General features: G+C 41.5%; 1 protein-coding gene and 1 long non-coding RNA gene across 17 annotated transcripts in view; one reads left to right on the plus strand and one right to left on the minus strand.

Moving 5' to 3' along the window:
* LOC106829139 (coiled-coil domain-containing protein 93-like) overlaps positions 1 to 24,781 on the plus strand; it is a 154,007-nt gene that overhangs the window by 65,028 nt on the left and 64,198 nt on the right. For 7 of the 16 annotated variants that reach the window (XM_070507406.1, XM_070507405.1, XM_070507404.1 and 4 more), the window contains 3 exons: positions 4,667 to 4,703; positions 23,119 to 23,217; positions 24,005 to 24,061. In XM_070507406.1, coding sequence (XP_070363507.1) covers positions 4,667 to 4,703; positions 23,119 to 23,217; positions 24,005 to 24,061 — 193 coding nt within the window. Of the gene's footprint in view, positions 1 to 3,873; positions 4,046 to 4,666; positions 4,704 to 23,118; positions 23,218 to 24,004; positions 24,062 to 24,781 lie in introns of those variants that run through there. The other 9 variants (XM_070507411.1, XM_070507409.1, XM_044769168.2 and 6 more) reach the window with 3 other exon arrangements.
* On the minus strand, positions 4,710 to 21,877 carry LOC139045083 (uncharacterized). Its single transcript, XR_011502751.1, has 3 exons — positions 18,372 to 21,877; positions 18,169 to 18,283; positions 4,710 to 15,825 (listed from the first exon to the last, which is right to left on the minus strand). It is a non-coding gene; the product is annotated as an uncharacterized lncRNA (long non-coding RNA).

Genomic DNA, 24,781 nt, shown 5'->3' on the forward strand with positions numbered 1-24,781 from the left:
AAGAGTTAATGTTAATACATAAAGAGCTGTAACAAATAAAAAAGCAAAATTCCAAATACAAACAGACTAAAAGTATAATAAAATATTAACGGTACAATCCAGGTGGTAGATAGATGGGTATTCACTGTAAAATTCTTTCAACTTTGCTGCATGTTTGAATTTCTTCAAAACAAAGTGTTGGAAAAAAGCAGGCAGAGGTCACGATTAGGCCATTCAAAAAGAAGAAATACAAATGGCTAAAAAAGATAGGAAAAGGTGTTCTAACTCACCAGTAAGCAAATAAATGCAAATTAAACATTAAAGACTGCTGATCTCTGGCTCCACTCTCCCCACTCCTCAGGACGTGCTCAACCCTGTTGGGCAACGCCAAGGTGAAGGGAAGGCAGCTGAAGCCGCAGGATGCTACCCTTACCTGTAGGAGCAGTCTGCTCACACCTGGACGATGAGTTTCCAGCCCATAAGTCTCACCATGGTTGTAAAGTGGACGTGTAGAGCAGGTGTGGCAATATGGATTCACAAACATTAGATTTCCAGGTTTAGTTTTTGCCAAAGCAGGAGCCATGTAGAGTCCCCAGAAGCTCTTGAGGAGGAGGTAAAACTCCTTCAATCCCAGCTCTTCTCCCAGGTCCTCCTTGAGGGGTGAAAACAAGACCAGATGTGACTCTACTCCTGATGGTATTTGCCAGTCCAAGATGGTTTGTTCATCCGCCGTCTTTCATTCTGCAGCCATCCATACGCTGAGGGCTGTGTTCCCAGGGGCACGGGGTCGGGGTGGGGGGCTGTGGGCACAGGACGGCCTTTGCTTCAGCTTCTACCTGGGCTCATTGTCATGGTGTCTTGGCTCAACTCTGCCACCTCCGCTGACTCTCAGTGTGCAGAAAAAATGCAGTCCCTCTCCTCTAGGTCTCGTTGGCCTGGGAAAATCCACCCCCACTTCTCAGCCAAATACATTAATTTTCATTAAGACAACACAAAACTAGCATTTTAATGGCTTTCCCTTCCAAGTATATCTGAAATGTATAATTTTAAACATATATCTATATTTGGATATATTGTCCTAAATAATACTACCGTTCTCCTTCTAATACAGTAAAATGCCCATAAAAACATGTTTTTACCTATAAGTTTGGCAAATATTAAAAAGAATGATAATACACAATGTTGGTAATAGTATAGGGAAAATGGCAGTTTTACCCTATGGTTAGAGTGTAAATTGTAACATCTTTTCTTGAGGGTAATTTGGCAATAGACAGTATATTAAGTTAAAAAAATATATATACAAACACATAAAAACACACATTGACTAAAATATTCAACCTTTAGGAACTCATCCTCTCTATAAATATAGATAGAAGGAAGTTCGTTGCAGCATCACTTACAGCAAAATTAAGAAACTTTAAGAACAGCAACAGATAAAAAAATTTTAATAAATACTATAAAAATAAAAATATAAGAAATAAAATATTAATAATAAATTTAAAAATTCATTCAACAATGTATCAAGTTTGGCACACCCTAACAAAATAATATGCAGCCACTAGATTTATTGACAAGGATATACTGCTAAGAGAAATAAATTAAAGAATAGTATACACAGCAGCCTGGTTTTATAAAATCTATGTATTTTATAATGTATGTATATGTAAAAAAATGTCTGGAAGGATAAATCCAAAAATATTGGTAAGGATTGTCTCTAAGTGATGGACTTATAGGTGATTTTAAAATTATTTATTTTATTTTAAAATTCTCTCATATTGAATAGTGAAACTAAGTTTTAAATGAAAATGAGTTACAGGAAAAAAAAGAGTGTTGATTTTTTTTTTTAAGTGCATGGAGTTTGGAATCAGGACAAACTGGATTCAAATCCTCCTTTCTCTGTGTGACCTTGGTCACCTGGTCCCCTGCTCAGCTTCAACTTCTGTAATAGGAAAAGGCTGCTATTGGTACTTTTTTCACAGAGTTGTACAGAAAATATATGGCATCAGGCTGGGCTTGGGTAGAACACAGCAGCTCCTTAGAAGTTCCCCCTTTGTTGGATCCATTATTATAGGAAAGCAGCAGGGAGTTGAAGCAACACAAGCAACCTTTGGTGGTCAGGGCAGTGAAGGCGGTGGGAAAATCTCCACTGAGTTAGAGGTTCCAGTGTGGTTCTCTTTCTTCTGTAACAGTGGTCCTCAAACTTGAGAGCACCTCAGAATCACCAGAGGGCTTCCTGAACCCAGATTGCTTATCTCAGTAATTTTATTCTGTTTATACTCAAATACCATCCATTCTGTATCATTGTCAAAGTCAAAATTGTTTTAACACTTGTGAACAAGGATGTGAGGAAACAGGCTCTTGTTAGAAATGCAAATTCTCAGCCTTCATTCCGGAGTTGCTGATTCACTGGGTTTGGGGTGGGGCCTGAAAATTTGCATTTCTGACATGTTCCCAGGATGCCTTTGGTCCATTCCAGGGACCACAATTTGAGGACCACTGTTCTACAGTATAAATATTCTTCATTATTATCATGAGATAATTTTCACTTAGAATTGATGGAAAGGGAGCAGATGGGAAAGAGAAGGCCAGAGCTATTCTCAGGTCAGCTAAAATGCACTCACAGCATCTTGTGTCTATCCTCCACCACTACCTACCCAAGGCATGGGCCAAAGGAGAGGCTACAGGTGATAAAACCAGGAGGAAGGATAAACTGCAGAGGAAAGCAGCTCTGCTATGCTGGTTTCCACGGCAGAGGAGAGGAAAGTGGTGAATTGTGTGTCCACTCTTAAAGACTTCTGCCCAGAAATGACATGAGGCACTTATTATCGACGAAAGCAAATTCCAACAGACTTAGCCTTAAACGGCAGGAAAAATGAATCCAATCTGGAAGGAAGAGAACCGGGAATATTGGTAGATAGCACTAATGAATACTACATCAACCTACTTTGTGGTCTGAGTTGGCCATTTGAACCAGTTCTGGCCAGTGTGAGCAATTAGATATGTTGTGTGGATGGATCGTAACTCAGTTAATCATGATGCTATTGATGGGCAAGTGGGTTATTTCCAATCTTTGTTATTTCAGACAATGCTGGGATGAACAGCACAATGCCATTTTGCACATTTGAGAGTAGATCTGTGGGATGAATTCTAGAACTGGAATGGCTCGGTCATTCGGCATCTTGATAGACATTGCCAGATTGCTTTTCATCAAAGTTGTACCAATTTACACTCCCAGCAGCAGTGTGTATGAGAGAACCTGTTTCCTCACATCCTTGTTCACAACAGTGTTTTAACACTGACTTTTGCCAAAAGATAGAGAATGAGTGGTCTTTCAGCATAGACAGGAAGTATATTACCCTTATTATAGGTAAAGTTGAGTACTGCTTTATAAATACAGAAAAGTGAGCATTTATATTTCTTTGTGTGTTATTGCTCACATCCTTTGCCCGCTTTGTTCTTGAATTGTTGATCTTTTTCTTTTTCATTGGTAGGAGTACTTACTGCTGTATCTCCTCTGTTAGGTCACATAACCGTTATAAACTATACTTTCTTTTATCTCTCAACAACTATTATAAACTACACTTTCTTTTCTTTCACTTATCCTTCAATTTGTCTTTTTTATTATACAAAAATCATTTTTTCAATTTGCCTTAATTCTTGGTATAACTATTTAATGCTCATAACTGGTACTTATGTCAGTTTCTCTCTAGTCATTTTTGTTACACAAAGCTTGTTCTCTAGTAGATTGCCTGATGTCCTGCATGTTAACAACAGTTTTGCCCTTTATTCTTTTTTTTCCTAAAGATTGGCACCTGAGCTAACAACTGTTGCCAATCTTTTTTTTTTTCTGCTTTTTCTCCCCAAATCTCCCCAGTACATAGTTGTACATCTTAGTTGCAGGTCCTTCTAGTTGTGGCATGCGGGACGCCTCCTCAAAATGGCTTGACCAGCGGTGCCATGTCCGCACCCAGGATCTGACCTGGTGAAACCCTGGGCCGCCGCAGCGGAGTGCACAAACTTAACTACTCGGCCACGGGGCCAGCCCCATTGCCCTTTATTCTTGAAGGTCAGTTTCGCTGTATATAAAATCCTTGGCTCACATTTGCTTTCCTTAAGTATCTTAAATATGGTACTCCATTTTATCCTGACATAATGCATTGCTACCAAAGTATGATAAGACTCTAATTTTCTGTACCTTATAAGAAGTCATTGCCCTTTTTGCATAGATGGCTAATGGATATTTTCATCTTCTTTATAGTCTGGTAATTTCACTACAATATGTCTTGGTGTTGGTAGTTGTGATGGTTAATTGTATGTGTCAACTCTACTAGGCTAAGGAATACCCAGACAGCCGGTAAAACATTATTTCTGGTTGTTTCTCTGAGGATGTTTCCGGAAAAGATTAGCATTTGAACTGGTGAACTGAATAAAGTAGATGGCCCTCCCCAATGTGGGAGCATCTTCTGACCTGTTGAGGGCCCACATAGAACAAAAAGGCACAGGAAGAGTGAGTTGCCCTCTGTCTGCTTGAACTGGGACATCCATCTTCTCCTGCCCTTGGACATTGGTGCTCCTGGTTCTCGGGCCTTTGGACTTGGCACATACACCATCAGCTCCCTCCTGCTTCTTAGACCTTTGGAATTAGACCAAATAATATCACTGGCTTTCCTCATTCTCTGGTTTGCAGATGGCGTACTGTGGGACTTCTCAGCTTCCATAATCAGGTGAGTCCATTCCTATAATAAATCTCTCTCTCTTACTCTATCCTATATGGATATCTTATTGGTTCTGTTTCTCTGGAGAACCCTGACTAATACAGTAGTTCTGAGTTGATATTCTCTGATACACAATGTACTCTTTAAATATGAAGCCTCAAAACATTTTGTTTTTAATTTCAGGCAAGTCTCCCTGAATTTTAGCTTTTAGCATTCTCTCCTCTTGCTTCAGCAGCTCATTTTTTCTGCATATTGGATCTTCTGTGCCTGTCTTCAAAATGTATCACTTTCTCTTGAATCCTTTTAGTATCTGTTTTAACTTCTTTTGGTTTTTTAAACGTCTTCTTCCTTTTCTTTTTCCTGTCTTCCTCAAGAAATTATTTGTTGTGTTCATTTTCTCTTGTTCTCTTCTGATTTGGTCTTCATTCCTAATATGGTTTTTTTCCTCTTGTTTTTAATTCTCTCCTGAGTTCCGTCCATTCTGAGTTTTCCTAATTCTGATTTATGTTGTTCACTCATATCTTGTGTCACTTTCTTAATGTATTTTTGGCCCTTTTTGAAGTAGAGCTTGACACTTTTGATTCATTTTCTGAGTATATTTTTATGGTCTATTTTTATTATTTGTAGGGATGTTGTTCAACTCCTTATCCTCTTATTTTTCTCATAAAATTGAATAGGATTTGATTTCTATAACTTTTCCTTACTTATTTTTATGTGAAGTTGGCTTTCCCAAACTTTTAGAAAGAGGAGAAACTTTTCTTCATCTTTATTGTCCCTGTCCTGCTCAGTTGTGTTTTTCTTGAGGAAGATTAGCCCTGAGCTAACATCTGCCACCAATCCTCCTCTTTTTTTGCTGAGGAAGACTGGCCCTGAGCTAACATCCATGCCCGTCTTCCTCTACTTTGTATGTGGGATGCGTGCCACAGCGAGGCTCGACAAGTGGTGCCATGTCCACACCCGGGATCCAACCCGGCGAGCCCCGGGCCGCTGAAGCGGAACTTGCACAGTTAACTGCTGTGCCGCCAGGCCGGCCCCTCCTGCTTAGTTTTGATTTCACTTCTAGTAGTTCCTCCTCAGGACACTGTTCTGAAAGGGAGCTTTGATTCGTGTTTCAGGAGTTCATGGGTCAATGAACAATCCCAAAAGGAAATTAAGAAAACATTCCATTTAAAATAGCATCAAAAATTACAATACTTGGAAATAAGTTTAACAAAAGAAACACAGAACTTATATACTCTGAAAACTACAAAATATTATTGAAAGAAATTAACCAAGATTTAAATACATGGGAAGAGATCCTATGATGGTGGATCAGAAGACTTCATAATGTTACGATGACAACACTCCCCAAATTGATCTTCAGAGTCAACACAATCCCTGTCACAATCCCAGCTGATTATTTGTAGAAATTGACAGGCTGCTCCCAAATTCATATGGAAACATAAGACTCAGAATAGCCAAAACAATTTTGAAAAAGAAGAACAAAGTTAAAGGACTCATACTTCCCAATTTCAAAACTTAATACAAAGAAATAGTAATAAAAATGGTGTGCTGCTGACGTAAGGATAGACATGTAGATCAAAGGAATAGAATTGAGAGTACAGAAGTAAACCCATATATCAATGGTGAGTTGATTTTTCACAGTGGTTCCAAGGCCATTCAATGAGGGGAAAGGACAGTCTTTTAGACAAATTGTGCTGGGACAATTGGCTAATGCATGTAGAGAATGCTAATGGACCCCCACCCCATGTCATATACAAAAATTATCTCAAAATCGACCAAAGACCTAAGTAAGAGCTGCAACTATAAAACTCTTAGAACAAAGCATAAAGGTAAATTTCTGTGACGTCGGATTTCATAATGGATTCATAGATACGACACCAAAGGCACAAGCAACAAAAGAAAAAAAATAGATAAATTGGACTTCATGACAATTAAAACTTTTGTGCTTAGAGGACATTATCAAGAAAATGAAAAAACAACCCACAGAATTCAGGAAAATATATCTGATAAGAGACTTGTATCTAGAATATAAAAAGAACTCTTACAACTCAACAATAAAAAAGAGAAACAACACAATTAGAAATGGGCAAAGTGTCTGAACAGACATTTCTCCAAAGAAGATATATAAATGGACAGTAAGACATGAAAAGATAGTCAACATCGTTAGTCATCAGAGAAATGAAAATCAAAACCATGAGATATCACTTAACACCTACTAGGATGGCTAAAATCAAAAAGTCAGACAATAATAAGCATTATTGGGGATTCAGAAAAATCCAGAAAGTATTCTGGCATTGCTACCACTATCTTCCTAGAATTCCCATAGGAGAGCGTTGTAAAATACCCTTTTTTATATGAATTTCAAATATTGTCTCCCGTTTACATTTGTCTTTTGTTATCTGAGCTTCTTGGCTGGGTGTCTTGGAGACGAGGAGGTGGGGGAATTTGGAGGGTGACCTGTGTTTTGTGTGAGCTGGCGGCAGCACTTCCTCATCCCCCAGGGAATGCCTCCATCTCCTACTGTAACAGTCTCGATGCTCTATAGAATGATGGGACTTTCTCAGGCTGATATTGATATTTTCTCCCGGGCTTCTTCAACAGTGCAATTCAGTTCACTTATTGCTCAGAAAACATTGCTATGGTAACCTATTCTGGCGTGTAAAGCAGTTACTTAGAGTTGAGGAAAGAGAAGGTGGACTAAAAAGCTGAACCTCCAGCCATTCAGTCGCCATTTATTACCCAAAGGCCCTTGAGGGAATGAAGGGAAACAAGCACACGGAGGCTCATTGCCGCTCTCTGTCCATTACAGCTGAGGAAGGGGTTGATCCAGCTGCTGATCAGAGGACAATTCTCTAAGGCAGGGGAAAGTGGTGGATTGAATTCCTTGTCACATTGGGGTTTGCAGAATAGTCTGTAATGAGCTTTCCAGATGTCTAATTTGAGGTCAAAACATAGCTTGTTTTAAATTTTCTTAAACTCCTTTGGGGTTCCATGAATATTTAGAACTCAGTTTCCATAGCTGTGGAACTCTGTCCCAAGGTTGAACACAGAAATCCAGTCTTTCATAGCTTTTCTCTTCCAAGTGGTTGTCAAGAATCCTGAGAAATGTGCAAATAAGTGCTTCAGCTTGAGATCGGGGAGAGATGACATATAGCTTCCTATTACCACTGTAAAGAATTACCACAAACTCAGTGATGTAAAACAACACAAATTTATTATCTCACAGTAATCAGACGTCCAAACTGGGTCTCCCTGAACTAAAATCAAAGTGTCAGCAGAGCCTTTGGAGGCTCTAGTGGAGAAGCTGTTCCCCTGCCTTTTCCAGCCTCTCAAGTCTGTCTGTGTTCCTTGGCTCATAGCCCCTTCCTCCATCTTCAAAGCCAGCTGGGTGGTATCTTCAAAGCTCTCTCTGACCTCTGCTTCTGCTGTCACATCACCTTCTCTGACTCTGACCCTCTCGCCTCCCTCTACAAGAGCCCTGTGATTACACTGGGCCACGTGGATCATCCAGGGTAGCTTCCCATTTCACTCACTCCATCACATCGGCAAACGTAAGGTAACATATTCGTGGTTTCTGGGGATCAGGATGTGGACATCTTTGAGGGGCCATTATTCTGCCTGCCACAGGCTCCAACACATCCCAGGTATGCCATCTTAACCAGAACCCGGTCTTTTCACATGGGTTCCTGTGAAGCTGGAGGCCTTTCAGGCTCTGGTGCCAGGAGAGTAGGATGCTACCTTACACCTTACAGCTGAAGCTGCCCAGGGATGCTCTTAAGAAACAAACACTTAAGTATTACTTAGAGCAGGGAAGAGGTCCGACAGGAAAGTGTCATACTGCAGTTCAATGACTCACCTGCCAGTCCTCTCTGAGACTTTGCTTCATCAACGACTCTCATTTTTTCTTTTCCATCTTCCATTTCTTCTTTTACCCAGGGATATGTCTAAGTCTCTTCTATCCTAAAAAAGCAAACAACACTACCTTGCCAGCACACGACAGCAGCCCTTGGCCTAGACAAGGTGGCAGTTTAAGAAGCATTTTTTTTTTTATTGAGTTATTGATAGGTTACAATCTTGTGAAATTTCAATTGTACATTAATGTTTGTCAGTCATGTTGTAGGTGCACCACTTCACCCTTTGTGCCCACCCCCCCACCCCACCTTTCCCCTGGTATCCACTAAACTGTTCTTGGTCCATAGTTTTAAATGCCTCATATGAGTGGAGTCATACACAGATTATCTCTCTCTCGCTGGCTTATTTCACTTAACATAATTCTCTTCACTTAACATAATTCTCTAAAGGTCCATCCATGTTATTGCAAATGGAATGATTTTGTTCTGTTTTGCAGCTGAGTAGTATTCCATTGTATATATGTACCACATTTTCTTTATCCATTCGTCTGTTGATGGGCACTTAGGTTGCTTCCACGTCTTAGCTATTGTAAACAGTGCTGCAGTAAACATTGGAGTGCACAGGACTTTGGGGATTGCTGACTTCAGGCTCTTTGGATAAATACCCAGTAGTGGGATGGCTGGATCGTATGGTAGTTCTATTTTTAGTTTTTTGAGGAATCTCCATACTGTTTTCCATAGTGGCTGCACCAGTTTGCATTCCCACCAGCAGTGTATGAGGGTTCCTTTTTCTCCGCAACCTCTCCAACATTTGTTGCTATTAGTTTTAGATATTTTTGTCATTCTCACGGGTGTAAGGTGATATCTTAGTGTAGTTTTGATTTGCATTTCCCTGATAATCATCGATGATGAGCATCTTTTCATGTGCCTCTTGGCCATCAGTATATCTTATTTGGAGAAATGTCTGTTCATGTCTCCAGCCCATTTTTTGATTGGGTTGTTTGATGTTTTGTGGTTGAGTTGCGAGAGTTCTTTATATATTATGGATATTAAGCCTTTGTCAGATATATGACTTGCAAATATTTTTTCCCAGTTAGTGGGTTGTTTTTTTGTTTCAATCCTGTTTTCATTTGCCTTGAAGAAGCTCTTTAATCTGATGAAGTCCCATTTGTTTATTCTTTCTATTGTTTCCCTTCTCTGAGAAGGCATGGTGTCCGAAAAGATCCTTTTAATACTGATGTCAAAGAGTGTACTGCCTACGTTTTCTTCCAGAAGCCTTATGGTTTCAGGTCTCACCTTTAGGTCTTTAATCCATTTTGAGTTTATTTTGGTGAATGGTGAAAAAGAATGGTCAATTTTCATTCTTTTACATGTGGCTTTCCAGTTTTCCCAGCACCATTTGTTGAAAAGACTTTCTTTTCTCCGTTGTATGCCCTCAGCTCCTTTGCCAAAGATAAGCTCTCCATAGATGTGTGGTTTTATTTCTGGGCTTTCAATTCTGTTCCATTGATCTGTGCACCTGTTTTTGTACCCGTACCATGCTGTTTTGATTACTGTAGCTTTGTAGTATGTTTTGAAGTCAGGGATTGTGATGCCTCCCGTTTTGTTCTTTTTTCTCAGGATTGCTTTAGAAACTTGGGGTCTTTTGTTGCCCCATATGAATTTTAGGATTCTTTGTTCTAATTTTGTAAAGAATGTCATTGGGATTCTGATTGGGATGGCGTTGAATCTGTAGATTGCTTTAGGTAGAATGGACATTTTAACTGTTTATTCTTCCAATCCATGTACATGGAATGTCTTTCCATCTCCTTATGTCGTCATCCAATTCTCTCAGAAGGGCCTTGTAATTTTCATTATATAGGTCCTTCACTTCCTTAGTTAAATTTACCCCAAGGTATTTTATTCTTTTTGTTGCGATTGTGAATGGTATTGTATTCTTGAGTTCTTTTTCTGTTGGTTCATTACTGGAGTATAGAAATGCTACTGATTTATGCAAATTGATTTTATACCCTGCAACTTTGCTGTAGTGGTTGATTACTCCTAAGAGTTTTCCACTGCATTCTTTGGGGTTTTCTATATATAAGATCATGTCGTCTGCAAACAGCGAGAGTTTCACTTCTTCCCTCCCTATTTGGATTCCTTTTATTCCTTTTTCTTGCCTGATTGCTCTGGCCAGGACCTCCAGTACTATGTTAAATAAGAGTGGTGATAGAGGGCATCCTTGTCTCGTTCCTGTTTTCAGGGGGATGGGGTTCAGTTTTTGCCCATTGAGTATGATGTTGGCTCTGGGTTTGTCGTATATGGCCTTTATTATGTTGAGGTAGTTTCCTTCTATGCCCATTTTGTTCAGAGTTTTTATCATAAATGGCTGTTGGATCTTGTCAAATGCCTTCTCTGCATCTATTGAGATGATCATGTGGTTTTTATTCCTCAGTTTGTTGATGTGGTGTATCACGTTGATTGATTTGCGGATGTTGAACCATCCCTGTGTCCCTGGTATGAATCCCACCTGATCCTGATGTATGATTCTTTTGATGAATTGCTGAATTCTGGTTGCCAAAATTTTGTTTAGAATTTTTGCATCTATGTTCATCAGTGATATTGGTCTGTAGTTCTCTTTCTTCATGGTGTCCTTGTCAGGTTTTGGTATCAGCGTGATGCTGGCCTCATAGAATGTGTTAGGAAGTGTTCCATCTTCCCTAAGTTTTTGGAATAGCTTGAAAAGGATAGGTATTAAATCCTCTCTGAAAGTTTGGTAGAATTCCCCAGGAAAGCCATCTGGTCCTGGGGTTTTATTCTTTGGGATGTTTTTGATTGTTGTTTCAATCTCTTTCCTTGTGATTGGTCTGTTCAAATTGTCTGCCTCTTCATGAGTGAGCTTTGGGAGATTTTAGGAGTCCAAGAATTTATCCATTTCCTCTAGGTTATCCATTCTGTTGGCATATAGTTTTTTGTAGTATTCTCTTATAATCCCTTGTATTTCTGCAGAGTCTGTTGTTATTTCTCCTCGCTCAGTTCTGATTTTGTTTATTTGAGCTTTCTCCCTTTTTTTCTTTGTAAGTCTGGCTAGCGGTTTGTCAATTTTATTTATCTTCTCAAAAAACCAGCTCTTTGTCTCATTGATCCTTTCTACTGCCTTTTTCGTTTCAATAGTATTTATTTCTGCTCTGATTTTTATTATTTCTCTCCTTCTGCTGACTTTGGGCTTCATTTGTTCTTTTTTCTCTAGTTCAGTTAGGTGTGCATTAAGGTTGCTTATTTGGGATTTTTCTTGTTTGTTAAGATGTGCCTGTATTGCGATGAATTTTCCTCTTAATACAGCTTTTGCTGTATCCCATATGAGTTGGTATGGCATGCTATCATTTTCATTTGTTTCCAGGTATTTTTTTATTTCTTCTTTAATTTCTTCAATGATCCATTGCTTGTTCAGTAGTGTGTTGTTTAGTCTCCACATCTTTGTGCCTTTCTCAGCTTTTTTCTTGTAATTAATTTCTAGCCTTATAGCACTATGATCTGAGAAGATGCTTGTTATTATTTCAATTTTTTTAAATTTGTAGAGGCTTGCCTTGTTTCCCAACATATGGTCTATCCTAGAGAATGTTCCATGTGCACTTGAGAAGAATGTGTATTCAGCTCCTTCAGGGTGGAGTGATCTATATATGTCTATTAAGTCCAATTGTTTTAGTTTTTCATTCAGCTCCACTATTTCCTTGTTGATTTTCTGTCTGGATGATCTGTCCATTGATGTGAGTGGGGTGTTGAGGTCCCCTACTATTATTGTGTTGTTTTTAACATCTTCCTTTAGGTCTGTTAATGGTTGCTTTATGAATCGTGGTGCTCCTGTGTTGGGTGCATAGATATGTATAAGCGTTATTTCTTCTTGTGAAGTGTCCCTTTGATCATTATATATTGCCCCTCTGTGTCTCTCTTTACCTGTCTTATTTTGAAATCCACTTGGTCTGATATGAGAATTGCAACACCTGCCTTTTTTTCCTTGCTATTTGCTTGAAGTATTGTCCTCCACCCCTTCACCCTGAGTCTGTGTTTGTCCTTGGGGCTGAGGTGTGTTTCCTGGAGGCAACAAATTGTTGGATCTTGTACTTTAATCCATTTTGCCACTCTGTGTCTTTTTATTGGAGAGTTCAATCCGTTCACATTGAGAGTGATTATTGATGCATGTGGACTTAATGCTGTCAATCTGTCGCTCATTATCTTGTTTTCCTGTGTTTCTTTTCCTGTGTGCTTTAGACTACCCATTTAATACTGCAATTTCTTATGCTGGGTTTGTTAGATTTTTCCTTATCTATGATTTGTGACTCTGTTCTGTACTTTATTTTAGTGTCTACCTTGAAGTTTGTATTTAGAATCTCGTGTATAATATAGTCTATTCTCTGGTGGTCTCTTACTTACTCGACCAATACTGATTTAGACCCTTTGCTCTTCCCCTCCTAAATAATTATTTTTATTTTTTATTCCAACTCGTCTTATTAATTTGTAGTTAGAGTGCTAAGATCATCCTTGTTTTGGTAGTTTCCTTATTTTTACACTAATGCTATAGTTGAATATTTGCTATCCTGTTCTGGTTCTATCCATCGGTCTCCCTAGTCTGTGGATTGTGTCCCCTTTCTCCCTTTTTTCTTTTTTCAAGTATGAGAGCCTTCTTGAGGATTTCTTGTAATGGAGGGCTTTTAGTTACAAATTCCCTTCACTTTTGTTTGTCTGGAAAAGATTTAATTTCTCCCTCATATCTGAAGGAAATTCTTGCTGGATAGAGTATTCTTGGCTGAAGGTTTTTATCCTTTAAAGCTTTGAATATATCACTCCATTCTCTCCTAGCTTGTAGGGTCTCTGTAGAGAAATCCGCTGACAGTCTGATAGGGGCTCCTTTATAGGTTATTCTCTTTTATTTTCTTACTTCCCTGAGTATTCTTTCCTTATCATTCCTATTTACCAACTTTACTATTATGTGCCTTGCGGTGGGTCTTTTTACATTGACAAATCTAGGAGATCTAAAACCCTCCTCTACACACATTTCTCTGTTGATCCCTAGATTTGGGAAGTTCTCTTCAATAATTTCGTTAAGCACAGTTTCTGCTCCATTTTCCTTTTCCATATTCTCGGGAATTCCTATGATCCTTATGTTCTTACTCCTCATTGAATCCATTATCTCTCGGAGATTTTCCTCATTTTTTTTAATTCTTAGTTCTCTTTCTTCCTCTGTCTGGCGCCATTCAGCCTGTCTGTCCTCGATTATGCTGATTTGCTCCTCTAGGTTGTCTACACGGGCATTCAGGGAATCCGTATTCTGTTTTATCTGGTCCATTGTGTTTTTCATCTCAAGTAATTCTGTTTGATTCTTCTTTATGATTTCAATCTCTTTTGTGAAGTAACTCCAGAACTCGGCTTGTTTCTCTATCTTTCTCTCTACCTCATTGAGCTTTTTGATTATAGCTGCTCTGAATTCATTATCACTTAGTTTACCTAATTCCAAGTCCTCAGGACTTAATTCTGTATTATTATTGTTTTCCTTCTGGTCTGGGGCCTTTATAAATTGCTGGATGGTAGAGGAGCGGTTTTTTCTCATGGTGGTAGAATTCAGTTGCAGTTACAGCCTGTCGCCACTAGATGGGGGTTGAGAGCGGCGTGTTAGCTCTCCACCTTGGGGCAAGATGGCTGCGCCCACTGGCTTTGCTGGGGGGGAGGGGCTGTTACTCACACCCACCGGTCTGGGTTCAGATCAGTTCTGTTCTCTGGTCTCCCAAGGCCCTTGATTTATAGGATCCCCGCGGATGGAAGCTTTCCGCCCGTCAGCGGGTCTCCACTGAATCAGTGGCAGAAGTCTTGGATGATCCCCGGGTCACGCGGCCCCTCCCCCGCTCCTTCCCGACCTGCACCCCAGCGATGGCAGACTCTAGGGGAGGGAGCGATGTTCTCTCCTACCTTTCTAGCGCCTCCGAAGGTGTAAAGCTCAGTTTATGATCTCCGCCTTCTTGGTATTGTAGGTCTCTAACGAGCTGGCATTATGTTTATTCTCCGAAATTCAGTTCTTCCAATCTTTGTACTTTGGAGGGGAGAGAATCCCAGGTCAGCTCACCCTGCCATTTTGCTCTGCCCCTGATTTTGATTCATTTTTTTAAAGAGGTTTTTAACAGGAAGATCTCAAATAACCACAGCTTAAGTGCAGCGTCCCAAACAAGGTAACAAGGCTGGGTGAATATATTTTTAAAAATTAGACAACAAATGAAAGGTTTTTAAGCTAAATTGTTACAGCAAAATATTTTATTCAACAAAAGATTCAATCTTAAAGTTCTATTTTTTTTTTGTGAGGAAGATTCACCCTGAGCTAACACCTGTGCCAATCTTCTACTATTTTGTATCTGGAATGCCACCACATGGCTGACCAGCAGTGTAGGTCCGCGCCTGGGATCTGAACCCGTGAACCCAGGCCGCTGAAGCAGAGCACACAGAAGGTTAACCACTCGGCCACAGGGCCAGCCCCTTTAAAGTTCTATTTTTTAATCAGCCTAGTTTAGATCTTTGTCATTTCATTTCCAATCTTCTAAAGCTACGTGGGTGAAACCAGTCTCTCCATCTTCTAACTCACTTTGCGTCTTCAAGCAAGAGATTAATAAACAAATTTTTTTTTTACTGCATCTACAATTGGTAGTGATTAATAACCTCCCACGTGGGAAGCTATATTGAGAGACAGAGTAAAGATAGCCGACCAAATTATTCGGAGTTCAAGATAGTTTATATGAAAGAGCCAGAGACCCAATACCAAGTTTACTATATTCGAATTAAAAGTTCATTAATCCATCTGCTTTTTGGATGATCCTCCAAACAGTTACAAGGAAACACCAAGGAAGATCCTTAAAATTTAAGATATTGAGGGGCTGGCCCCGTGACCGAGTGGTTAAGTTCATGCGCTCCGCTGCAGGTGGCCCAGTATTTCGTTGGTTCGAATCCTGGGCGTGGACATGGCACTGCTCATCAAACCACGCTGAGGCAGCGTCCCACATGCCACAACTAGAAGGACCCACAACGAAGAATATACAACTATGTACTGGGGCTTTAGGAGAAAAAAAAGGAAAAAAATAAAATCTTAAAAAAAAAAATTAAGATATTGACACAAATTACCTGCTCAAGACCATCTACTGTTGCATTAGCTTTATCATCATCAACGCCAACATACAATGGCTCCTTTTTCAGAGAAATCCTCGCCAGGTCTTCAACTTTTCGAGTTTGTGTGGCAGAAAGCAGGGTGGTCTGTCTGCGTGCTGAAACAGATGCAAATAAAAGTAACACAGATCTTTCAGGGAATCTTCAGAATTGCTTCACACCTACAAATGCTCCAAGTAGAACCTTCAAGAACGGGGACATGACAGCACTATAGACATTAAGAGGAGAACATCATGAACATCTCTGTCCACAACCTTGACAACCTAGACGGAGGACAATTTCCCTGACAGACAAGCTGCTAAACCCACTCAAGAGAAAGACAAAACGTGGATAGCCGCTATCTATTAAAGAAATTGTACCCAAAATCTTCACATAAAGGAAACTGCAGCCCCAATGGCCTCCACTGGTGAAGTCTATCGAACATTTAAGGAAGAAATATTACCAATACTTCAAGAACTCTGCAGGACACTGAAGAGAGTCTACTTCCTGACTCATGCCTGGAAGCCAGTCACTACCGTGATCCCCAAACCCAACAATGGTTCATAAGCATGGATGCAAAATTTCAGCACAGTGACTCAATATATAAAAAAGGATAATGCATCATAACCAAGTGCGGTTTTTCCAGGAATGCAGGGTTGGTTCAACATTTGAAAGTTAACCAATATCATTTACCATATTAACAAACTAAAGAAATAACATCTGACAGTTTCAAAGGACACAGAAAAAGCATTTGACAAAATTTAACATTTATTTCTGATTAAAAAATCTCAGCAAACTAGGAACAGAAGGGATCATGCTCAATATGAGGAAGAAGACAAAGATGTCTTCTCTCAGCACTTCTATTCAGTATTGTACTGGAGATGCTGGCCAGTGCAGTCAGGCAAGAAAAGAATTAAGTGAAGAATTTTATTTTTTTCACATGTAGGTGGTATGTTTGCCTACGTAAAAACCCAAAGGCTAATTTCATCTGGAAGGTCATACTGAACAATCCCACTGAGTACAGTAATAATTATCTTGCCAAATAAAAGACCAAAATTAAAAAATTAAATGTATTGTATATACAAGCAATGAACAATTTAAAATTTTAATAAAATACTTAGGGATAAATCTGACAAAAAATGTGAAAAAACCTGTACACTGAAAACTCTAACACACTGCTGAGAGAAATTACGGAGCTAATAAATGGAGGTATACCTTATTCTTGGGTTTGAATGACTCAGTATTGCCTTCCACCAATGATCTATATTCAACACAATCCCAACCAAGATGCCAGATTTTTTAGGGGGTAGAAATTGACAAACTGACTCTAAAATTGATACAGAAATGCAAAGAACAAGAAGAGCCAAAACAATCTGAAAAAGAACAAAGGTGGGAGTTAACTCCACCCAATTTCAAGACTTAATAGGAGGAAATGGAACTCTCACACACTGCTGATGAGAAAGCAAAATGGCACAAGCTAAACATACACCAAACACTCCACTCCTAGGTAGTCACCCAAGAAAAAAGGAAATGTATGCCCATGGTAAGAGTTGTAGATGAATGTTCACAGCAACTTTATTTGTAATAACCAAAACCCATAAATAGCACAATCATCCATGAACAGGTGAATGGATAAACAAGTTGCGGTACATTTACACAATGGAATGCAACTGAGGAATGAAGAACTACTGATACACATAAACAGCATGGATGACTTGCAAAAGAATTTTCTGAGCAGACCAATTTATAGTGTATGATTCCATGCATACAAATCCCTAGAAAACACACACTGATCTACGGTGGCAGAAGGCAGATCAACGTCACCTGGGAGGCAGACGTGTGTGAGCAGTCGTTGGAAGCAGGTGAGGGCTGTTCTTACTGAAGGTGAAAGGGAGGGATCACAAATGTGCACAAAGAAGCTTGAGGGTTACGGAGATGCTCACTGTTTGATTGTGGTGACGGCTTCACAGGCATAAACGTATCAAAACTTAAATTGTTTACTTAAAATATGTGCAGATTATGTCAATTATACCTCAACAAAGCATTAAAAAGCAAACTCTCTAATGAAGGAGATTATGGCCTTATTATAGATATGAGCAGCTTACAATGTTGCGAGTAGTATAACCAAGATATGTACAACTCAAATACAACACAGAAGGCCACAAGTCTACTGCCACCTGGGAGACGCTAGAATGAGGTAAGGAAAGGAAGATGGGGTTGCGGATGTGGACTGGAATGACGTGTAAGGACTGTGTAACTTGCATTATAACCTCTAAAACGGCAAAACCACTGTAACAAGTTACTAGTAAGCTTGATGCTTGCATTGCAGACAACCTCTAAGGTTGATTGACACAAGCTCACTTGGCTATGTTAGAATTCTGGTATTAACAGTTTTCATATAGGAACAACCCTCACCTACTTCCAACTACTTTGCAAACCACATGCAGATGCCACCTACTTACTCGGCAGAAGTTTAATAATTTGCTTTAATTCCTCTTCAAACCCAACATCCAAGATACGGTCAGCCTCATCAATAACCAGACACCGCAGGTTTTTATACATAAACCCTGGGGTATTCTAACAAGACAAAGAAAAACTGTTAGCTGTCAGGTTGAGGTTTCACACAAGACAGTAAGACAGGGACTACACAACAGTGTTCTCTTACCTGCATGTGGTCCAGGAGACGACCTGGTGTGGCCACAATAATGTTGATCCCATTAGCTAGTTTCTGCGCTTCAGCAGATCTGTTACTGCCCCCCATTATTAACCCATACGTATGGATATGGTGTGTCATTAGCTCCTTAAGAACACCAAAAGTCTTCATGGCCAGCTCCCTCGTAGGTGAGAGAATAAGGACTCCTGTTCCTACAAAGGCAACAATGACACGCGGTGAAAGTCAGCCTGCAGTTATCACCAAGAGCGCGTACCCGCTCCAATAACTCTAGTGAGGTACGGCAAAGACAGTGGATCACAGACTTACCATTTCTGGGCATGAACTTTAACTTAACAATGAGTTCAACCGCAGGGACGAGAAATGCCAGGGTTTTGCCACTGCCTGTTTTTGCAGCTGCTAGAAGATCCCTAAGGATTAAGACAGGAAAGGTCAGAGACACTTAGTCTACTCATTCAACAAGTCATGTACTGAATACCTACCATGTCACTACCACATATGGTTTGGGCATCAACGCCAGAACATGAGCAACAAAAGACCCAGTCCCCACCTTCTCCATCGCTGAAAGCAATCACCTGCGTCAGATACCCAACTCAGAAATAAGAACCAGGCTATACAACAGAAGGGAACGCTTTTCTTCAAACATCAGCAAATAAGTCTTTAAAGCAGGTTGGATACGTAAGCCAACACACAGTGCAAAATCAACCGAACATACTGGTATTTCCTTTCTGAACTACTGGCACTGAAAACAGATTAAAGCCCAAACATCAATGTGGATCATACCTGCCTTCCAGAAGCAGTCTGATGCTTTTATGCTGAATCTCGCTCATGTTTGTAAAGCCCATTTCTTTTATTGCCTTTAGAGTGTTCTCATTGACAAGACTAGTCAGAGAAGCAAATGAAGTATCCTCAAAAGCTCCTAGACAGAAGACAGTTTATCATGAGCAACTTTCCCCCCCCGCCCCTTTTTAACAGTTAATACTGCTATAATTGCCTAAGTTCTTTTTGCTGGCTAAAGGCACCACTGGGTTGGAGTCAAGCTTAGAAGAGCTTCCTCCAGTCAGAAAAGCCAAATCCCCAACCATTTCTATATATAAAGACGACGACCCTACACTTCTGAAGTTTCTCCACCACTGACGGCGGTGTACCTTATATCCCAGAGCCTAAACTGTGACAAAAGAAGAAGGGGCGGAGAGGACGTACAATCAAGGAACTTGTATGAAATGAAAATGGCAAGGCTGGTCGGGTTGGGAGAGAGTTCAGAGAAAAACGAAATGTTTAAGAAATCTGAAATAAAAAGTGAAAACATTTAGTATAATAAAAACTGAATTTGAAATCAATCGAAAGAGTTGTTAATTTAACTCTAAAGAGACAACTGAGAAGAGTCAGGTGCAGACACAGACTGTTGGAGTGAACCCACACAGCAAGCGTGCTGTGGACCTGCAGCAGGTGAAGGCATCAGAATGACCCATGAGCTCCCCAGCCCGCACACGCCCTGGCTATAACCCAGGTCTTGCCAACCTGGGCACTATGGACATCGTGGGCTGGATAATTCTGTGTTGTGAGAGGCTGTCCTATGCATTATGGGATGTTCTGCAGCATCCCTGACCTCCACCCACTAAATGCCAGTAGCCTGCCCCCAGTTCTGACAACCAAAATATGCGGCCAATCCTCACAGGCCACCTGGGACAGAGGTGGGATTTATGGGATGCAGGACCTTCAGTGTTAAAACTGGTCAAGACCTGGGTAAACTGGGATGAGCTGGTCACCCCACCTGGGAGGCAAAACTGCCCTGGCTGAGAACCACTGCCAGAGCCTTTGCCATTCTGATCGAGCACGTCTGGTGCTGGGTCTCAACATTTTAACAAAAATCTCAAACCAAACCACTCAAGTAACTCCTGGACATCTCTGGTTAGGAGCAACTCATGCTAGCCTAAACTCTTGATTTTACAGACAAAGAGCCAAAGGCCAAAAGAGGTCAACCCGGCACAGACCCTCAGTAATGTTAATCTCATCCTTCTTCCTTATCAGTAACTGAGCCAGTACTAAACTTCTGGGCTCCAGACTCCTGCGCCAATGATTCTCCTACTACGGTATGGGATGAGATCCAGAAAATGACAAACCGAAGGAACAAAGGCTCCCAGAAGTTGTTTGTGTACACAGCAAAATATTTCAAGACTTTAACTCAGAATTTGATTTGTATCTTTGTTAGACTTTTTGTCTGATGCAGAGGGACAGTGGTACCTGATCCTTTTTGTGAAACTAGGAAGTAGGGCCCCTGTGTTATTACTAAAACCTCCAACACTGTCATTCTGTGAAGTTGTTGCCTTTTCCCCCAAAGCCTGGATCTCTAGTGATTAGACCTTCCTCAGCCCCATGCTAGAACCTTGAGGGCAAAGAATCTAGTCTAGATATGAGGAGAGGGTGAAAAGGAAGTGATCTTCTGCATTTGGTTTGGGCATTTTGAGTGTCTGTGAATGTTCTGTGTTTTGAGTTGAATGCTGGGGGACTTCCTGTCTGGATGTGAGAGCCTAGGCTGCTGGTTACCAGATTTCTTAATTTCATGGACCAGTAAAATTTTAAAGCAAAAATGGAGGTTGACCTACGGTTGCCATCTGTCTTTTGCCAGGCAAGGGCCTTTTTAAAAGTAACTTCTCTTAGTTTCTCTATCATTTCCTAAAAAGCCATTTAACTCCCAATCTTAAAATAAAGGACAGTCCTTCAAATTGAATACATTTAGCATCCTGAAAAGCTTACCACATGCCTCTAGTTTTTTCCTGTTTTGCTGGAGACCAGTGAAAGGATAGTCACGGACCAGCAGTTGGGAACCATTGAACTCGTTGTCTTGTGCGGGGCTCGAGACTCATCACCCATGTTCACACCGTTTACAAAGCTATAGTAACACACTCTCAATGCCAGCCAGGAGAAAAACGGGTCTAACTTCCAGCCATTGGTATTCTAGGTCACATCTTTTTCTCCCATGTGGGATGTGTATCCTGTGAGGGTAGCTATTTTTCTCGAATGCCAGGGAGCTGTGGCAGAGCGTGGCTGTCCAAGAGGTTCCCTCCACAGCCCTTCATGCTGGGAACTCCAAAACAGTATTGGATTGTCTGTGGGAATCCTATGACTCAACATGCTTTGCTTTCCTTATCTGATCACACTCTCCAGCATCCCACCAAGTGATAATTCTGGGTAGATCTGATTAATGGAAAAGGAAACAAGTATGAAAGACCAGAAAGTGGATCTCTGGATCCAAAGCAAAGCAGAGACAAATTGGCTTGAGCAAGTGTCAGCCTCCTTAGTTGTCTGGGGCTGTGGTGCTGGGGTGGGGGTGCGAGTTAGGAGCTACCGTAGTTCTGAGTGTGGTCTCATCCTCTGCCCCTGCTTCTGGCTTTGTCCGTGCCTGAGTTGGTTGTTTGGAGGTGGGGTGGAGTGGAATGATGGAAATAAATGGAAGATGCTGACAACAAAAGAATGTCCCTTATATAGATATTCTCAGCCACCCCTATCCTGGGCAGCCACTTCCTAAACGTGTCCTTTCCTCGAGCTGGCTGCCCTCCGTGATCAAGCATTTCTTCCTGTCCCTGCGGGAGCGCCATGTAGCGTGCCACGTGTCTGCTTTCCTAGGCAGCTAAACCTTGCCACGTGTGGCTGTGCTCTTGGGGAAACACAACTACTGTCCAAAAACTGCTTTTGTGATGTAGTGGCTCTCTCTGGAGAGAGAATGGCAAGCCTGACAGATGGCAGCCCCTCCATGATGTTCTTCAGTAGTACAGGAATTGAATGAAGAGCCAGGGGAGGACAACAAAAGCTCTTATTTGACTTTGCGTGCTTACCCTCAGAGCACCAGAATCTTCCACAGGTTATGGGGTGTGGGTGTGTGTATGTGTGTGTTTTAATTAACTGGAGTTTAAGGTAGGGAGAAACACCTCCTTTTGCATATCAGCCCAAAAGAGCTGGGAAACATTTAATGAAGCCCATATGTCCAGTCTTCCGGTGTGGAAGAGCCTGTGAGTTGTGATGCCCAGCTTTGTGGTTTGCTAGCTGTGCATCAATGGGCAAGTTACGTACTCTCTCTGAGCTTCACGTTCTGTCATCGTGGCCACTACCAGCCACCTTGTAGCATTGTGCGGATTGAGAGAGAGAATGTTGTGAGTGCCAAGCTAACCCGAAGCCCAAGGCTGTGTACTCAGTACACCCTGTTCTCACATCTGAATAGTTTGGGGATGTTTTCTCATCTGTCACTTGAGGGTTATACTAGGGGTTCTCTCTGGTTCTTCCCCTTTCTCTGGTCTGTGGTGCAAGAAACAGGAAAAAGAATGACGTTGAGATCGATCGCTAGAACCAGGTGGTTGTGGGGATAGCTGCATTTGTGTTATGTTTCGGGTATTTACAAAGCACTCTAGTACATGTGGTTTCATTTGCTCCCACAGTAGCTCTGTGAGGTGAAAGGAACTGACATTCTCAGTTTCACTTTACATGGAGAGGGAAACTGAGGCCTGAGGCTCTGAAGTGAGGCTCCTCCTGCACAGCTGCTCAGCTCTAGGTCCCACTGGATCTTAGCATCTCAGACGCTAAGCCAGTTGCTTTTGCTATAGGACAGTGTGTGTTGATAGCTTGTCATCACGTGGTCAGTTCAAGGACAGTGATTTGGGTTCACGAGTGGTGCCATCTCTGAGTTGGCCTTCACCGCAGTGGTGTTTCACCCCATCGGCTCACGTTTCCTAACTTTCTTCTGCAGTGGCTGGTGAAGCGAGCTATAGAAACAAAAGAAGAGATGGGTGACTACATCCGCTCCTACTCTGTGTCCCAGTTCCAGAAGACCTGCAGTCTCCCTGAGGTCAGTGTTCTCATTTTCTTTTCTTGTCCAGCTGAGAGCATGGGTGCACACTTAGAAGGAGCGGAGTGAGCGCAGGGTGCCCTGCACTCCCACCCCCATATGGCATCTCTGCCTCTGCCTGGGCAGCACTGAGACTGGGCCTCCTGGGTCTCTAGAACTGCCTCTTTAAATGGGCACTGAGTGGAAAGCCCTATGGTTTTGTCCTTTTCTGTCAGTTTTGGTACTTGATCCAGAACTTTTATTAAATTATAGGAACATGAGTATATTTTTTGTATAGTCATATAAAGCTTCTCAAGAGACCACTTGCCTAGAACATTCTTAGAGTAACAGTTGGAAGGTAATCACAACAACAACAATAGCTCATCACTATGAAATGCTTACTACATTCTAGCCCCAGCACATCACCTGCCTTCTACTCTTTAATCCTCATGGCTGCCCCCTGAGATAGGTGTTTCTGTCCCTGTTTTACAGATGGAGACACTGAGGCTCAGAGGCTAGGTAACTTGCCTGAGGCTTCTGAGCTCCTAAGGATTTGAAATGAGAATACTTGTCGTCACCACTGCACTCAGTGGTCCCCGTTTTTCTCTCTGACTATAGAGCTCTGTTTTGGAGCCAGCTGCAGAGGCAGCAGCTTTTTCCCATGCAGAATGTATTCCAGTTTCTTAGAAAACTGAGACTGGTTCAGGTGAGGTAGTGACGGGAGGTCGGTTTATAGGCCGACGTCTGAGCAGTCCAGTGCGTTTCAGTCTTCGCACAAGATTTGTTTATTCCTTGTTTTGTCTTACAGGATGATGACTTCCTCAAGAGAAAAGAAAAGGCCGTCAAGACTGTTGTTGACCTCTCAGTAAGTTCGCCTGTCCGAGTCCCTGTGTAAGAGAAGAACGTAGGTTCACAGCCTCCAGATAGCCCTTTGGTTTAGTCACAAACGCCCTGCTCCCTGAGGCTCCGCCTGCTGGGGCTGCCCAGGAGCTGGCCTCAGGTTGGGGTGTGAGGGAAGCCCTGCCTTCTGTGCCCGCTGTCTGGACCCGGCGTTCACGGGGAGAACTTGCCACGACCACTGCACAGTGTTTTTCTTAGTTTCGGTTTCAAGGGAGAAATATTCCAAACTCGTAGCCCTTCCTTGTTTGTCCCAGTGCAGGTATAAACTTTGAGTAGCTCCAAAGAGGAGATGCTGACCTGGAGAGGGTAGATTGAGGTTGCTGCCCCCATGGTGGCTTTGGAGAAAGAGTAGCTTCTGTGGAATGTTCTGGGATGGCCTCTGTCACCATGCGCAGCCTGTTGTAACCTCTGGGAATCTGTATGCGTGTGCCCACTTCTCTAGCACAAGGGGTAGAGGAGCTTCGGGCCTTTTCAGAACACTCTGGGCCAGAGCCCAGCAGAACCCGGTCAGCCCGCCCCCACTCACCCCCCAGCCTTCCTACCTGAACTGATGGGAGTGGAGCCTCAGTGCCAAGGTGCAAATTCTCTTTCTTCCGGAAATAATACATCATGCTGTTTTGCCTGTTTTTCACTTTAAGAATAAGTGTGTGGTCCCCCAAAGTGATTATTCTGAAAAGAGTAACAG

Source organism: Equus asinus, chromosome 4, assembly GCF_041296235.1.
Source record: "Equus asinus isolate D_3611 breed Donkey chromosome 4, EquAss-T2T_v2, whole genome shotgun sequence".
Lineage (NCBI taxonomy): Eukaryota > Metazoa > Chordata > Mammalia > Perissodactyla > Equidae > Equus > Equus asinus.